We start from the raw sequence: 18,316 nt of genomic DNA, 5'->3' as shown, positions 1-18,316 counted from the left end.
ACCATTTCTGGGGTTTCTGCCATTGCCACTTGTGCATTCCAAAGCTAATTAATTTCATGTTAGGTCTTTTTCATGTTGCATCCTTCCGCGTACACACCCTGGTGCGTACACCGTGCAATGGATTACTAGCCCCCAAAAATATTAGAATCTTTTTTTCCTGTTGATTTCCTGATAGTTCTAACCTTTCTAAGCCCCTTTGTACCCTTTGGCCTTACTCATATTTGCTTTACCACCCAATTTAATATCTGTGAATTTAAGTAATGTACTGTTTAGCCACTCTTCGTCCATATCATTATCATTAAAATGTTAAATAAAACCTTACCCAGCACTGATCTTGGCAGCACCCCATTGAACCCCTTGCTCCGGCTTGATACATTGCCATTTTCCTTTGTGGTGAGTCTTTCAGCTAGCAATCAGCCCTTGTGATACTGTTTATATCCACACAATTTGAATTCATGTATTGAGAAAGATTCCATTAAAGATAATGTGTAGGTTTGAGTTATACCCACTAGTTCATGCTTGCCATCATTTAGTGTCAAATCTACTGCAGCTTGCATATTATTACCCACGGGCCTTGCATTTTTGCATAGCCACAAAGTGTAAGATCTTGCCTTTCTCTTTTTTTTTATTGCCTAAAATAGAAGGTCCATTCCCTCTTCTTACCCAAAACTAGAAGCACATGCTGAATTTTTTTATCTGCATTAAAGCTTGATCAACAAGCAGCCCTACCCCTTCGAATTGAGTAAGCTGGCACCCCATCTGATGCAATGGAAATAGGTTTATTGCTTTGTAGTTTGGAATTTCATTTGTAATCACATTTACAAAGTGCTTGATTCAGTCGCTTTACTAGTGCACCAGGACGTTTAGTTTTGGCTCTGGATTAAAACATAAGGCATGTTTTGCTGCTGGGTTCAACCCAAATTCGCTGTGCTTTCTAAAATAATTTGTTTTGCATAGCTGTAGCTAGGTTGAAATGGCTGCCAATATTCAAGTGAGACAGATCAACTGCCCATTCTTTGGCAGTAAACTTTACCTCAGGCTCATCAGCACTAATTTGTGCAGTTGTTAAATAAGTTGGGAGGGGGGGGCGGTGTTTTTTGTTTTTAGCTTAATGCAGCTTTCCCCATCTGGAGTTCTAACATTTTTTGTACAATTCTGTTTGGAGAGCACTGTGGCTGGAGTTACAGCCTGTTTAAATAGCCCTTGGGCCGCTATGAACAATTCTGTTTCTACTGTCTGCTTTACATGGTTAGCAATTCCAGTCTGGAATTCTCAGATGAGTAAATCATTGGCTCTCTGGCTGCTTTCCTCCCTCACCTCAATGTTCTCGGATTCTCTGGATTCAGCATTTTAATACCAACTTGATATTCATTTAATTGCCCACCAGTGAAAGGCTGTTATTTTTAAATCAAGTTGTGCTACAGTCCCCATTTTCTCTTTCTTTGCTGCATAGAGGCTATTGTTAATACTTCTAAGACTGGATTCAAAAAGAAACTGAAGCAGGTTGATGCTGAATGTTGCCTAGAAAACACTGGAATTCACAAAGCCTGAGTTTGGCTTCTAGGCTCGCTATACAACAGAGAGAGACTGAGAGAGACCCCTTAGACTGGGATTCCCAAAAAGCCAGTGAGCTAGGCAGCTCCTCAACTAAGCTAGCCAGCGGGAGATGTGTGCTAAGCTCTGCTCCACTTTCAGCGATACACACCTAAGTCCAGGCTGCACAGCCAAGTCCCTTAGCTTGGGATTCTCAGCTGCAAACCCTCTCTTGAAGTTCGGTGCCTATGCTGTTTTTGCAAAGGGGCACAAGGAGGAGCAACTGAATCATAACTTTTAACTCAAGTGTTTGTGTGCTCACCCTGGTTCAAGTCCCCCTTCTGCCTAAGGGAGAAAGGTATTTGAACAGGGATCTATCTACCAGCCCTCAGGTGAATGCTCCAACTGCTGAGCTATGGGATAGTCTGATATGAGGCTCCCACAGTCTCTCCTGTTGAAGCTATTCTATTGTAGATAAACAATTTTAAAGGTCATTGGAGCAGGGGGACTGGTTCCATGAGTGCTCTAAGCACCAGGCTACAGTATTCTTCTCATGCTCTGTCTCTTTTCCTCTGCCCCAATGAATCTTTCATTATTCCCAGAAGAACAGCTTTCCCCTCTTCCACTCCTTTCCCCCCCCCCAGCAGCCATTTTGTGCAAGCTCATCTATAGGAGGTTGCTTCAATAGGCAAGCTCTGAGCATGTGTTTACCAGATTAGACCCCATAGATGAGTTAGATGGAGGAACACCTTATCTTTCCCTGGTTTGTGAATTGCACTGAGATTTGTGTGTCTGGAAACCTGGCACCGGGCTGCATATACATGCACAGAGGCAGAAACATAGTTGCCCAGCAAAATTCTACTGCCAAAATTTAGGCATCAAGCAAGGTTATTCACCGAGAAGGGTTAGCAGCAGCTGAGCAGGGGTTTTGTGAATCGCAGTGGACCTGATTCTGGGATTTAGGCGCCTAACTCCTTTTGTGAATCTAGCCCATACATGTGAATTCCCTGTAATATAACCAAGGCCTTGCCATTGAAAAAGTTGCTGTTTCTGTGAGAAAGATGTTTAACATTATTGCAATCACATTTATAGAATGCTTCACTTCAAAATTCAACACTCCTGTGGCCTCCTCCTAGGGAGAGGTTTATTTAAAGAAATGTAAAGTAGGAGTCAGTCAAGGTATGTAAAAACATAGACCTCATGGGCAACAGATTCTGAGGCCTAGCCATACCTTATCTGCTTCAGGCTCCACAGGTGGGCCTGTAAGCAAGCACCAAACTGCAACACAAGGTAGAGCAGCCTTGAGGCTGCTTTATTTTACAATCCGTTTCTTATGGCTCTCAGGGGCCATTCATTCTGGCAGCCATAGATTAACCTGATCAATGATTCTTTGCCCTGACCATGGCCACTATGCTTAAGGCCAGCTTTCAGGAATTCCTCCATGTAGCTGAATCCCCAGCAGGCTGGTTAAATTGGCTTTAAAGGCTGCTCTGTATTGCTGGGGCCATTGGTGGCATAGGACTCACTCCATAATCAGGGAGCTAAAATGGGTACTTTTTCAGCCTGTCCTTTCCCACCCCTAAAAGCACCCAGCAGATACTTGAGTGCATCTCAGCATCTGGCACATAACCCACAAGTGAGTTATGTTGTTATGATGTCCCAATCAAGGAAATCTTAATAGTGGCTGAGGAATAAACATTAAGCACCAAATAAACTCCAAGGACTCAATGTTCCCATTTTCATGCAAATGTTGTTGGGAAGAAAAACAACAAACAAACTATATTTTATGCCAGGAGAATTGTTTCTAATTAGAAGGTTTTTCAGCGTTTTCCTTGAGACGTCAGCTGCGCTTAAAAGATAACACTACAACTTGCTCATTTATGGAGGTATGTAGAAGGCACAATAGCATGAGTATAAATCGTAACTTTTATGAAATCTAGAATGCAGCATAGTATTTGTACTGATTCGTAGCCGTTGTGCCTTATATTGCTGCTTCCCCCCCGAGTGCTCAATCTTTCACCCTCAGGCTCTCTTTCCAGTTCCAAGTTTTTCCTTTCGTCTAAAGCATATTGTTTTAGACAACCCATGAATGTGATCTCTCCAAACTCATTAGAAGTTATTTCCGAGGCCTTAATTATCCCCTCCCACACACAAATACACAGAAGGAGAAACATTAAGGCAAATTATCCATGGCTTGAAAGCCACAAGCAGCATGCTGACTCATCCCCTCTCACAAGGGAGGGTATTGTGGGCCCAAGGAGAGAGGATGTCCCAAGATCTGTGGGAAAATCCAGCAATGGTGAGGAAGCCACATTGAAGGCTTGCCCTGCTCTGCTTCTCTGTCAGGAGCCATGGTGCCACAACCAAATGTCTGCCCCACCTCTTCCAAAGGCATAAAACCGCATAGAGTAGACTGTCAGCATTAACTCCCGGCACAATTGCCATCGGAAATGCAGTAATTTTCCTATGTAGAGCAGCTCTTCCCCCTGCAGTTCCCCCTTCACCACAAAGCTCTTTGTGCATGGTAGTTGCCGGGAGGAGTTGCAACAGGCTCAGGGTAGAATGGTACCAGACTGATTCCATTGTCCTTGCTTCAGTCTGTGGGCCACTGGACTGGTACAAATCTTTTCCATCTCTCGCTGCAGTGACATCTGGGAGAAAGCAATTATAGCCCTTTGAGTTCTTCCTCTTTATAGCTTTGCTTTTCAAATCATCTCAGTTCAAAACAGGTTTTGAGATCAATATATAAAACTTGCATTTCCAATTTTGTCTTTATAGGATGAATGTCTGGGCTGTGCTCAACAGTTCATTTTGCTCCCTAAAATGGAAACGATACTGAACGGTTCACATTCTGTGGTACTGTTTTGGCGTGGGTTTGGATCAATGTTTCTCCTTAAAGATGGAATGTGCTAATTAGGACCTGAAACCCTGAACTTCATAAAAAAATAAGATTGTAGGCAATTCTAACCCCATGTTTCTGCTCAACTATCAATTCTATTGCCAAGTTCATCTGACTATATTATTTTCTAGTTACTACTAGATTATTCTGGCTTGGTTTTCCTCTTATTGTTAAGCAGGCTGGCTCATTCAAGTGTAACAGAGGTTTGGGTTTTGGGTGGGGGGGTTTCTGATCTGCACCCAAGGCTCTGCAGTGTTTTTGTTTTGTTTTTTGTAAACAATCATACACACCCCATAGGCCTAGGAAAGTAGTTGCTCTTGTAATCAATTTCTAGTGTTTTCACATACAGCATTTTTCCAAATCTGTCAACTTTCTATCTGCTAGCTTTTCATACTTTGATTAGATTACCACAGAACAGAGACCTTACAAATATTTATCAAAGATCAACACTATCTTTATGTTTGTGTTCAGAATAAACCCTTGTACTAATACCATTCCAAGTTGGCTGTTTTGTTGACATTGCTGTGCTGAAGACAGTTTGTTTCACCAAATGGAAATTCATGTGGTCTAAATTCTGTCCTTTTTGAAGGAACATAATACTGATTTTTCATTAAATATTGATCACCTACAATTTAAGTTTCATCTTAAAATCCACAGACAAGCAGTGGCTCTCCAGTGCCACATGTTCTTTGTCAGAATATTTTATTTCCATTTTGCTGCACTCTACAAACTCTATCATGTCCTGGAATATTAGATGTTTGCTGATGCAGGTGATTGACTTAAATGTGCCATTATTTTCTGAAATACCCATTATTTTCACTTGAACGTCAAATACATTATTGGGTTTTTTTCTGATCTAACAGATTAAAGACACCCAATCCACAAAGTGGTGGTCAGCTGAGTATTAGTTTTAGCAGGATTATTCTGGTATTTTAGTAGCACTGTCTCAAAAATCAATACCTGTGTGTTTACCACCTAGCTGACACTACTTCAACTTTCATTTCAGATGAAGCACAGATTTGTTGGTTGCTTTCAATAATGTCCTGATATCTTTATTCTAAAATTCAATAAAGCAAAGGACGTCAAGTTGGCAACCCAAAAGCTGCCTTATTAGCCCTCCCTTGAGATGTTCTTATAAACTAATGATGCACAATGTGAGTTATGATTTTTACAGCTTTTTTGCATTTGTGAATAGAATGTTAATGAGAGCAACTAAAGTAGCAGCAACTAGTATTTAATCCCACAGTCAGTTTAATATGAAGATATTTCATATGAAGGAGAGCACAGCCAGTCCTATCCCCCATGAAAACTTAACAGAGAGGCACCTTTGTAGTTCCACACATGAAGCCCTCCCTCACCAGTGGAGATCCACAACAGAGAATCCCATGATTGTAGAGGAAACCTGTCTCAGCTTGAGCTAAATAAACTGGTAGAATTGATTCAATGTCAGTTGTGGCTGCATTCGTGCTGTACAACTTTTGATTCTTGCCCACTATGCTCATTTCTATCACCCTTACTCATGTTGAGAAGCACCTTACTCATTGAGATTGTTCACATATAAGATATTACTCAACATCAGTAATGCTGGCAGAATTGAGCCTTTTGATAAAACTTGAGAATACAGATGTCCCCACTAAACTTCATCACTGAAAATCACTTGAAGTATTTTTCTGTGACTTTTCAGCTAAACTGCTCTTTTTATCATCATTATTATTATTCTGTTTTCCTGCAATGGTTTGCTTCAGGCAGTTCAGCTTCTGCTAGTTTGTAGAAGATAGATATCCCTTCTAAAAATAATCTATCTTTTATTTTTTTTTAATTGAAAAATCCTTTCCTTTAAATCCTTACACATTCTTTGTCGTGTTTTGCTCTACAAGGGAAGATCCCTCATCTAAAGGAAGTATTTCACAATCATAAATGTGTAATATAATCTTTCTTTGCTAATGTAGAAGTATGTAATGAAGGAAGACAAAAAATGTTTGCAATAATAAGGGGAAAAACAATAAAGTAATAAAGTCTTACCAGTTGAAATTTTATTACTACTTTAAGTTCTAATACCACACTTCACTGTAGCAAGTTGTAGCCTTCTGAGGTGAATGGCTACTATCGATTATATTCATTGTTATAACCCTTTCGGGCCCAGGATGCTAGAATCGAAGTGGTGAGGTAATACCTTTTATTGGACCAATTTCTGTTGGTGAAAGAGTCACGTTTTCGAGCTACACAAAGCTCTTTCCCAGGTCTAGGAGAGGTACTCAGGGCAAGTCTACAAACTTAAAACACTTCATTGGCGCAGCTGCACTTATGTAGCTGCACTGCTGTAATGCTTTAGTGAAGGTGCTCTACGCCGATGGGAGAGAGCTCACCCCTTGATGTAGTTAATCCACCTTCTCAAGAGGCGGTAGCTCTCCCTCCAATATAGGGTTGTCCACATGGGGGGTTAGGTAAGTATAACTACATTGCTCAGGGGTGTGGATTTTTCATAGTGCTGAGCAACATAGTTATACCAATATAGATTTGTAGTGTAGACCAAACTCCAGAGCGTCACAAGGTCGAACAGATTGTTTAGCATAAGTAGTTAGCTCATATTCTAAGAGACCAGTGACAGTGAAGTGACCTGTTAACACCCCTGTAGTCACAAGACAAAAAGAGGGCCTTAGTGAGTTCCAGATTGATGTAATAAACCATAATAATCTGTAACCCACTAACCCCCCCCCTTTTGTCCTATGACTACAGGGGTGTTAACAGGCCACTTCACCTTGAATAGTACCTTAGAATATGTGCTAACTACTTATGCTAAACTCTTTGTTTGATCCCGTATTTAGCTGTTACACTCCCACTACCTTCCCCAGACTTGAAGCACAGCTCTGTGTAGCTTGAAGGCTTGTCTGTCTTATCAGCAGAAGTTGGTCCAAAATGAGATATTACCTCGCTCACCTTGTCTCTCTATTGCAAGTTATGGCATAATATTTAGCAGACTGACATCACCATCAAAATTTAAAGACCAGACTCCAAATCAACTCACTCAAGTTTGTAAAACTGCATTCAGCATATATAGGCCTTGAACTGCCTCTTTCCAGTTAGTACTGTAAATATGGAATGTGTTTTAAGGGTTTTTTATAGATCAGCTAAATTGACCATGGTTTCAGATAGCTATTGGAAGTTTAGATGGCTTTTTAAAAAAATGAATATAACACAGTTTAACCCTTGGATTGCTATGGGCAGGGTTTAGTAATATTCAATACACCTATTTCTAACTCCCTGTGTAGAAGCTCTCCCATCATTAGTGAGCCATAGGGTGTAGCCTGACAATCACTGTGTGGTGATGGATAGGGGAGCTGACAGTGAGGGGGGAAAATATCAAAAATCTAGATACGTGTTTCTTCATCTGATCCCAGGTTCTCTGTGCGCTTTCCCCGTGACACAAAGTCAGATTCTGCTCTCACACCACTGTAAATAGAAAGAAACTCCATTGAAGTCAGTAGGGTCAAACCTATTTAAGTGAGAGCAGAGGCAATCTCAGAAAGTGTATATACGTTTGGATAATAGTTACTCTAACCAAGCATTATTGTTTTAAAATCAGCTTCTTCATAACACTGCATCTTTATACACCTATTGACATGTTCACAGCCTGTGTGCACACTCTACAGACACAGATCCATAAATCGTAGACATCTATCTTCAGAATTCACTGCAATATAATATAGTTTCGCATTCATAACTGTTTCAGTTGTTAATCTAATGCTGTACAGCTGAGAGTCTAGCACTTCTCTATGCTCCCATAAGCCGTGGTATACCTACATCAGACTTGGGGCTAGATCACAAGGAGGCGTTAGGCACCGTAACATTCAGTGCTGCTACAGCTAACTCTTAGTTGGCCTGCAGCCTACTGGAATCCATAGCCCCCAAGTTAGGCACTCAGGCTCTTTGTACCACATCTGGGGAAAGTGAGGAGCATCAGAATGGGATACACAGAAGCCAGCAAGCTGAGCAGAGAGCCACTTATGCTAGGGAATGCTGAGGAGAGATGTGTGGCCTAAGCCCTGCCCTCCAAATCTAGGCTGGAGGAAGAGCCTGCCTCTGCCCAGAGTCACAGCCATTAACTCTCTCGTGGAGTTAGGCACTTAAGACACAACACTGATACTGCTGCTGTTGTGGTGGTAGCAGCTGCCACCATGGACCTCTCCCTCCTCAATTTTTATCCCAGTGGTTAGAGCATTCACCCAGGTGGTGGGAGACCCAGTATCAATTCAGTCCTCTCCCTGATGTGGCAAAGAGATTTGAACTTGGATCTACCACTTCTCAGGAGAGTACCCTAACCCTTGGGCTTTTCTGGGGTGAGGTCTCACTCAATCTTTCCTTTTGAAACTGTGCCACTCTGTATAAATAATTAAATATGCATTGGGCCAGAGAGAGAATGACTCTCTAGACCAATGGTTAGTGGCATTTGGGCTCCTAAGTCTCTGTGAAACTAGTCCTTTGCGTCTGTAATTTTCTCCATTCACCCCTAAACTTCTTTAACACTGTTTTCCAATCAGTACTGCTGCTGAAATGGTCTTTTATTTCAAACCAGTTTTACACTCAACATGGAGCCTTAGCAAAACTAACAATCTAGACCACTGCTTTTGGAGGGCAGAGAACCATCTGCTTTACACTGTCAAATCCCTAAAAGTACTGGTGCTAAACCCCATGTTGAGGCTGCAGGGGCAATAACTCTTCTACTGAGAAAAAAGCCAGGGGAGTTTTAATACTTCCTTATTGTAGTAGGATGCAATTGTTCCTAGATACTTCAGACTCGGATTCCATTGGACAGTCCTGAAAGATTGTGCACTCAGAGTAAAGGATAAGGAAACTTAACCACAAAGCATTCACTGATTTCCCTCCCCCCTCATCGGCTTTCACAGAAGGGAGGGATGCTGTCTTTGATATAAATAATAAGACTCTGAATGCAAGATATGCCAGGAGTGACTTCCAGCTAACAGGCATAATGCACAGATCTTGTTGTTTTGCCCTAGGGGAGGCTTTCGAGTGGCTTACATTGCAGAATTGCTGTCTAAAACCACAAAGGTTTGTTAGTCAAGTCTTGGCTGCAGTAATGTACAGGATGTTACACACATTAAGCCTGGTTCTCTCTACCACATAGGGCTTTCATTGTGTATGGGTGACAATGAAGTGATTCCTGATTTATAGTGGTGTGAAAGGAGAGTTGGGTCCAATAAGTCCACTCCCTGAATGGGGAAGAAGATACGCTAAATCACACATATCCTAAGCAGCCACAAGCCCATTGAAGTTATAACCCCTGAGATATATCAATGCGATAACTTCACTGAGAGTTTTGCTTGTGCGAAGAATCTGTAATTAGGTGATAAATCTGTTCTTATGTCTAGCCATCTGTACTCATACAAACTCATAAACAATGAGAATTCAGTGGAGTGTAACAACGCTTAGTTATAATTTACACTGCTACTGGGAGGCCAAACCCAAGCCTATATGTGTCTATAAAGAGCACAGACAATAGTCCCTTACCACAATGTAATCAGGCTGATTCTAAAGATAGTCAAACCCAGTGCACAGAAGACCAGCACCTGTACAATGGGTAATTGGGGTAGAACTACTATGCAGTGTCAGAATGGCTGGTGCAGAGTGGCACTCTCTTCCCAGATCATTATTCTCTGTGTGCTAGTACTGCTTAGATGCCCTAGTCAGTGAAAGAGGTCCCAATGTGCTAGGCCCTGTACAAACATGTAACTAAGATACATGTCTAAAGAGATTATGCTGATATGAGAGAGAGTGAATATGCATGGATTAATGTACCATGGAGCAGAGATAAATTATAATAGTGGAGCAAGATAATAATGATAATAAGCAAAAAGATATTGTGGTCCATTCAAAAACGTCCCAATTTGGCCCGCAGTCCGCCTATTGACTACCTCTGCACTATACAATACACATTAACTTGGTTACCATTTCTTAATTATACTTTTTCATTGTAATTATTCAGATCCCTATGTGAAAATCCATCTGATGCAGAATGGTAAGCGACTGAAAAAGAAAAAGACAACAATTAAAAAGAACACTCTGAATCCCTACTACAATGAATCTTTCAGCTTTGAAGTACCATTCGAGCAAATCCAGGTAATGTCAAACACTGTTTTTTCTTTCCTCTGAATTCCATTTCTCTGCCCTCATAAATATTTAACAGAGACCTTGTTAATTATGAAGTGTGCATGCCTTCATTAGCACCTATGTGCCAGCCTCGCACTATCTTAGATGAGTGTGACTGCTTGAAGAGGGAAATGATAATGCAGAGTACTCATCAAGTGTTGATTCATCAGTGAAAAATGGATAACTGACATTTTATGTTAAGAAGCAATTGATTCCAAAAAGAAAACCAAACAGGCAGATAGTGATAAGAGAAGAAATGCACTAACAAAAGTTATAGGGACAGGAGTTAAAAGACTTTTAGCTGTTTTTCCCATATTATATTCACTATTTAATTAGCCTCATCCTATCCATGGTAGCTGTGGATGGAGGTGTGAATTGCAGTTATAGTTCCTGTTTGATTGTTCTGAATCATCCATTTTAAATGGACTAAAATGCTTAAACACGAGTAAATTAACTAACAGATCAAGAAAAGTTCTCAAAAGCACCTAAATCTCATTTTTCAAAGTAATTCACTTAGTAGCCAGATTTACCTAAATATTTCAATATTTAGGCACCTAAATATAAAAACTAATGGGAATTAAGCACCTAACTCACTTGAGTTATTTTGTAAATCTGACAAATGTCCAAGGTCCAGATAGTCAAAGTTTTTTAGGCACTAGCCCTCTTTAAATCAATGAGCCTAAATATCTTTGAGGATCTGGGCCTAAGTCACTTATGAAAATTGGATTTAGGTACATTTGAAAATTTTACCCATCATGTTTTAATTGTTTCAAATTTAACTTTCTTGTGGTTCTGTTAGAATGGTTTTATTACTCTTTACCTAAACAGGGAGATTCAATTAAAAAATGTGTACTTGGGGACCTAATCACAAGTCAGTGTATTGGGTATTTGTTATAAGAAACTGTAGTTAGAGAGGTAAGTTATGATTATGTTACTTCAGTAATTTCATTTATAGAAAAATGTATTTAAAGATTATTTAGAATGAATACTGTAAATGTCACTATGACCTTTGGTATTTCAGGTATAACATTCACTTAGGTAAACTTCCACTAACATGTCGGGTAATGGAATAATGATTATATTAGGTCCATGATCATTAGAGAGCACAGAGAAGAGAGGGATCATGGAGGCAAGGCAGAGTTGACAAAACTAGTAAAAACAGCCCCTTAGCAGCACAAATGTGGAACACAAAACAGGATAAGAATAATGTATTTCAACCACCGCAGAGTAAATTCAGATTTGGTGACCTTAATTGGAATGTATATTTGGGAACAGTCTGCAGCTATGCATCAGCACAGAACTGTGCAAAAGCGAGGCAATCCTGGAGCTGAGTTTTAAAAACAAGACTTTAATACCGAACTGCTATCTTGAAAGGTTCTGAGTTGACCCCACTGGAGTGTGAAATGCTACACAGGACAAGCACAAAATAGGGAGCTAACCCCATTCTGTTTTGCCAATGTTCAGCTATTAACCTCTGAGTGTGAAAGAATAGTTCAGTCTCCATGCCTTTTCAATCTCAGGCCACACTGCTGAGATTGCTAATAGAGGTGCTTCTTGATGTTGATGATCTTTTGTAGCAATATCCATAGACATTTGCACTGAAACCTACATTTCACACAGGCCACCAATCAGCCACCAGATGGGAATGATTTTCAGTCACTAATAACCTGTGCAGATTTGAACCAGTGAGCAGAAGATGAGACTTGTTTCGTGATCAGTCATCTGAGCCTTCCATTTCCACCCCCTGAACACCACACCACTGTTTATTCTGTGTCCATCTCTTGGGGTTGTGACAAAAAACAATTCTAGTAATCATTAGACTAATGGTTCCCAGTAACATCAGGCATTTTATTTTGTACCATAATAAGAATTGTAAACAGTCTTGCACCAAGATAAAGCCCATACCCTTGAGGGGTCTGATTGTACCTGGTATCTAATACATACATCCATTTGGGGCTATCATTGACAATAACAGCAAATACACTGCAAGCAACATTATGTTCTAAAACATTATTTTGGCTTCTAGAAATATTAGCATGAGGGATATTGCATTTTATCATGAAGGGTTTTGGGGAAGAGAGTCTGAGTTTGACATGCACTTTTGTCATAAATGATTATGTAAATACTTACACGCCTGGAGCTGTCATATCCTCCTCTGGCTCATTGATTTGTGCACTTTCTCAGGGGACGGAGCTATAAAGAGTAGTCATTATGACTCTGATCTTGCAGCCTTTACTCACAGGAGTAATCACATTAATAGGAGTGGGACTATTCCTGCAAGTAAGGACTGCAGGATCAGGCCTTTTTAGAATAAGAGAACTGACTGACCTGTTGGCACTAAAAATATTTTTCTGCGTAAATTAAGTTTTCCCCTTATTCATAAATGCTACCTCTAGAAACAAATCCTGATCTGTCATGAATCCAGGAGCTGTGTACATTTATAATAGCATGAAGCAGAGTCAGGGAAATAGTCATACATTCATCTTTTAAAATGAAAGTCTCTAAGGGAAAGTGCATACAGTTAAGTCAAATCAGCCTGAGGCTGTTTCATCTCAGATGCTCTTGAGGAAAACCCAGTTTCACTGAGAGAATAAGTTATGTTTGTGCTATTCAGACAAATAATAAGGACCAAATGAGAACACATGCAAGTGAGAACTTACTAATGCACAACATAGACACCCTTAGATTCACTTAGACTGAGCCAGCTTGCATATGGGAAGTGATACATAAAATGGTGTAATTTCCACCTCCTTCCAACCCCTTCGGCATATAGATTATATTATGCTGACTTCAGACTCATATGCTCCTACATATAGCTTGCACCCTTACATAACAATGCTGAATTTGGTCTCCTGAGTCTATGTTGCTGTAACTTCTGGAAGACTAGAAGAAAGTCATGGAACAGGAAATGCACCTAACAATTAGGCGAGTCTAAGAAGTTGTAAGTTTCAAGTTGTAAATTACACTTCTGAAGTTGACCCTCTGAGTTTGTGGGTGTAATTTACCTCCTCTGTCCTCCCCACTGTGTAAGTTACACTAGTGTCAACACCATTAGACTCACCTCCAAAGTTAGCCCTACAAGCCTCTTCCATTCTAAACTTCTTTCCACAAAAAGCACACATTACTTTTTTTTAATATTGCCTCAGCACCCATTTTAATAAGAAATTTGATGAGAAGAAAGCTATGGGAGGGCCCAGATACCACCCACAGCAGCTTTCTTGGAACATGTTGTCTTGCTTTGGTGACCTAGCTCCTATTCCTGGCTTGACCACTGCCCAACCGTGGGGAAACTGAAGCAGAGCGAGGGGAAATGACTTGCCCAGCTGTAAAATGAGAATAATGATGCTTACCGCCTCTATAATGCACATTAAGGTTTACTGATGAAATGCACTATGTAAGAGCTAGGTAGTATTAAAGGCTGGTCGCAAAATCCCATTCTAGGGGTAGATGAAGAGCATGGTAGGCATTTCACATGCTCTGTTGCTGCAGGCCCAAAAAAATACCACTCTGACTCCTAACATTATTCTGTTTGTTTGGAATTTCACATCAGAAGCCCAAATTTAAAAAAAGAGATTAAACTGCTGAGTTTTGACTCTGTGAGTGCGTTCCTTTTCTGGAAGGTTGTACATTTACAGTCATGTTTCCTGTCGAAGCTGATTAAGATAATGAAAATTTTGCTTGTAGATTTGAAGATATAGTGGCTTAAAAAAATTAAAATATGCCCATCATATTTTACTTCAAACACTTCTGACCCCTATTCACCTGGGTCCTTTCAGCCAACCACTGCTTTCCTTCAGAATCTTTCTAAAGTCCATCTCTTCAAACATGCAGACACAGGAGCTACTTCATCTTATTCTGATACAAGGGAATGTTGACCCAGATGGGAGGGTGTGGCAGGGGCTACTGGCAGAGTGGCTATTCCACCATTCCTCTCGCTGCTGCCAGCATAAGAAGTTGTGTCAGGGATTCCTGAGCTCCAAGTCCCATTTCAGCCTTTTGGGACCGTTGGCAGATGAACTAAGCTAGAAGAGCCACCACAATCTGCGGAGCACAAGGAACACCGGTGTATGCCACCTCCTGAGCTGCACAGGCATGTCTGAGCCATAACAAAGGCTCTCCTCATATCGTGAGCATACCACTGAATTGGCATGGCTGTGTTGATCTTGGTTTCATTTATAGGAATGTGTATCCTATGATTTCCAAGCCTTTGGATTCTCGTAGCATTGGGAATTTGCTACCCACCCTCCTCCTCTTTCACCCTCAGACACGGAATTTCAGTTCTGCACTGAGACTTGTCTCTATTGCCATGCCGGTCTTGCTCACTGCTCTTTCTTATCTCCTTTCAGAAAGTGCAAGTTGTTGTGACTGTTTTGGACTATGACAAGATTGGCAAGAACGATGCCATCGGGAAAGTCTTTGTGGGCTACAACAGCACGGGCGCAGAGCTGCGACATTGGTCAGACATGCTGGCTAACCCCAGGCGACCAATTGCACAGTGGCACACCTTACAGGTTGAGGAGGAGGTAGACGCCATGCTTGCAGTCAAGAAGTAAATACAAAACAAAAGAAAAAAAAGCCTTTCTGCATTTGCCCACATAGTGCTCTTTAGCCAGTATCTGTAAATACCTCAGTAATATGGGTCCTTTCATTTCCAGCCATGCGTCCCTAACACAGATGAGTGGTACTTAAAATCCTGTTTTAATTTGCACAACCTTAAATGTAGAGAGCCCTCTAAAGGCCTTTCATCTCACCACTGCCCCCCAGATCTACTCTTCTTTTAAGCAATATGATGTGTAGATAGAGCATGACAGAAATGATTTATTGTATCACACAGTTGTATATACCAGTATGCTGAAAATTTATTTCTAGTTTGTGGATTTGTATGTTGTAAACGTTTCCTAATCTGTGTATATCTAGATGTTTTTAATAAGATGTTCTATTTTAAATTATGTAAATTGACTGAGATATAGGAGAGCTGATAATATATTATAGGGTAACTATTGTATCGTCTGCATTCCAGCAAAAATTTCAACTTGTAAGGCACTAGTAGTGTTACACTGACATATTAAAGGACAACTTAAATCTGAGCTTTCAAGTGAATCATCAAAACAACAAGATAAGCTTACGCAGTACACCTTGGAGGGGTGAATCCAGTTTTGTAGACTTCTTTTACAGGCAACTTAGCATGATCTGAGCAGCGCCATGGCTGACCTCAAGGAAGCGTAGCCAATATATCATTTTTTCTGTATATATTTAAAAAACTGAAATCATGGCTTTACACTGACAATTGAGGAAGCAGTTCCATGGGAGATAATTTCACATTAGAACAACATGGGGGAGGTCGTGCGGGTTGGGGGGGGGGGAATTCAGCAGTAATGAAACGCTGCATCTAACCATTAAAAAAAAAGTAGCTCTCCATTATCACCTTTATACAAAATTAACATACTGTGAATTCCAGTTGTGATTTCACGTTCTAGGATCCTAATGAGTTTGCACATTAGACTTTGTAACAAAATATTTTATTATACGAACTCAGATTAGAAGGAATGCAGAATATTTTTTAAGCACAGCCGTGTATGTTTATTATACAAGTTTCATGGTGAACAGACAGTATTGTAATCCCATCAAAAGAAGACAAAAATTAGCCATAGTTCTGAATGCACTTCAAAGTAAGCCAAAAGAGAACAGCTAGTGACCTTTTTATATACTATTTATACTTAAAAAGTTTTAATTTGTCCTTTAAAAACAAGTGAAACAAAACAAACAAGTTCTAGAAAACTGAAGCAGCCTCTTATGTATACTAGATGCTCGTTTCAGGAGGAGTTTTTAAATGTTTTCAATGTTATTATGTAGTAAATGGCACTATTATAAAGCTATTAGTCATTCCATAAGAGTCTTGAAAGACTGCTCTGTGTATCACTGTGACTGCCGTGTGTGCTTAGAAATGTAGTTTTCTCAGTGGATAGCAATCAATTTATTCCGTAGTGATATTGTAATAATACTGCCATTCCCTTCTACTGCACTGCCGAAGGAGTGCATAGCACAAACAGTTCTAGTTACTATGGACCAATTTAGAACTGACAAGCTATGTGTAGGACAAGGATGTTATATAGAATGGGATGACCACACAGCATTTTGTCGAGCACTGTGCAATATTCCACATTCTGCCCCGCCCCTTTCTCTTGTAGCCAGTTTCGTCTCATGGCTAGACAGCATAACATCTCAGATTATAGCATTTCATCCTGTCATTTTGGGCATTACGTTTTTTTCCTCAGGTCTTATCCTTTGAGGCCCTTTTTATTTTATGGACTGTGAATATGTTTATAATGCTTTGAAGACTTAGCTCTTTTCACTACCACTAAACACCAAAAAATTGTGGCACAATACACCTTTTAGAGGAAGGAGTGTGATTTTCTTTAATATAATTTCAGGCTGTAGCTCTTTTTTAAAAACCAAACAGGGATCTGACCAAATGAGTCTATCCTGAACACTAAATTCCCCAACCCCCTCCAGATTTTACTTATAAGGTGTAGCCCTACAGAGTTCTGCCCACCTGTGGCCAAGCAAACCAGCTTTCATTAAATTGGGAAGCACAAAATGGATGTGAATAAACCCTCCAGTCTCGCCCCAACTGCAAAATCTAGAAATAGCAACACTGACAATTTTTAGGATTGTTTCTTTTTACATGAAACATGGAAAAGGCACAAGTGAGGCATATTCTGAGATAAACAGGTGTGTGCACAGGAAGTGTCAAGCTGGACTATTTTTTTAAAAGGACCAAACCGCGCCAGAAAAAGGAACTAGGTTAACATATTTGCAGCAAAGAACAGATATTCAGCTTCATGATATCCAACTTTAAGTTGTTCATTCAAGAAATTTGCAGGTTCAAACTGCCAGAACTGATTCATTGTGTTAAGGTATTCTTAATACATTCTCTTCCTACACTGCCAGACAATGTCACCATAGAAATGGTTTGTAATGTACTATGATTCTCAGAGACCGAACCTGCTATATGACCAAGATGACATTTTCATCCTCAAAGAAACCACATGTACCTTTCTGACAAAGCTGTGTAAAGTATTAGAATCTGATGCTGTAGAAAGATCCTAGTTGCCTTTGTGTATATTTACTGCCTGCTTGAGTGTTTCTACGTGTGGGTTTTCTCTGTATCTTGTAGAAATGTTTGGGGTGTTTTATCCTGCCATATTGCTCGTGACCCACGAGCTGACAACTTTAGCTGTATTTTACCTTCATTTTTGATGAGGTGGCTTATATTTTGTTTCACTTTGTGTAGTAAATCCCCCAGTAGAATTGTCGTTAAAAATAACATACATATTACACAGATATTCAATAAAAATGTTTTATTTCCTGTTGATGTTTCAGTGTTTCAACTCTTTTGATTTAAAATTAAAAAAAAAAAAGATATTGCTCCTTAACATTTATTAGTATAGTCACAATCTGGCTGCACACTGATACAAATGGACAAGTAATCAAAACCTCAAACTTTACATCTGCCTCGTCTCTATAAATAGCAGGACTAACTATGAAGAAAACTCAGACATTGTAAATTTCTCCCATTACTTTCAACCAGTGATGGGCAATTGTGATCGATAATAGCTAGATAAATTGTTTTTACAGGTCACACTGGTTTCCCAAGAAGTTTGAAGTGCTGAGTGTTTATTGTGTCTATATTATGTTTATTGGTGTCTATATTATGCT

At 40.0% G+C, this 18,316-nt stretch overlaps 1 protein-coding gene across 2 annotated transcripts in view; it reads left to right on the top strand.

Annotated features, from left to right (window-relative positions):
- Positions 1–15,913, top strand: part of SYT1 (synaptotagmin 1) — a 583,887-nt gene extending 567,974 nt beyond the window's left edge. For both annotated transcript variants that reach the window (XM_067559902.1, XM_067559903.1), the window contains 2 exons: positions 10,434–10,567; positions 14,944–15,913. In XM_067559902.1, coding sequence (XP_067416003.1) covers positions 10,434–10,567; positions 14,944–15,150 — 341 coding nt within the window. In that variant the 3' untranslated portion in view covers positions 15,151–15,913. The remainder of the gene's footprint in view (positions 1–10,433; positions 10,568–14,943) is intronic.
- Positions 15,914–18,316: the final 2,403 nt, after the last annotated feature.

This window comes from Emydura macquarii, unplaced genomic scaffold (genome assembly GCF_026122565.2).
Source record: "Emydura macquarii macquarii isolate MOO-44397 ecotype Brisbane River unplaced genomic scaffold, CSIRO-AGI_Emac_v2 contig_2205, whole genome shotgun sequence".
Lineage (NCBI taxonomy): Eukaryota > Metazoa > Chordata > Testudines > Chelidae > Emydura > Emydura macquarii.
This window is presented reverse-complemented; position numbering and strand designations above follow the sequence as displayed.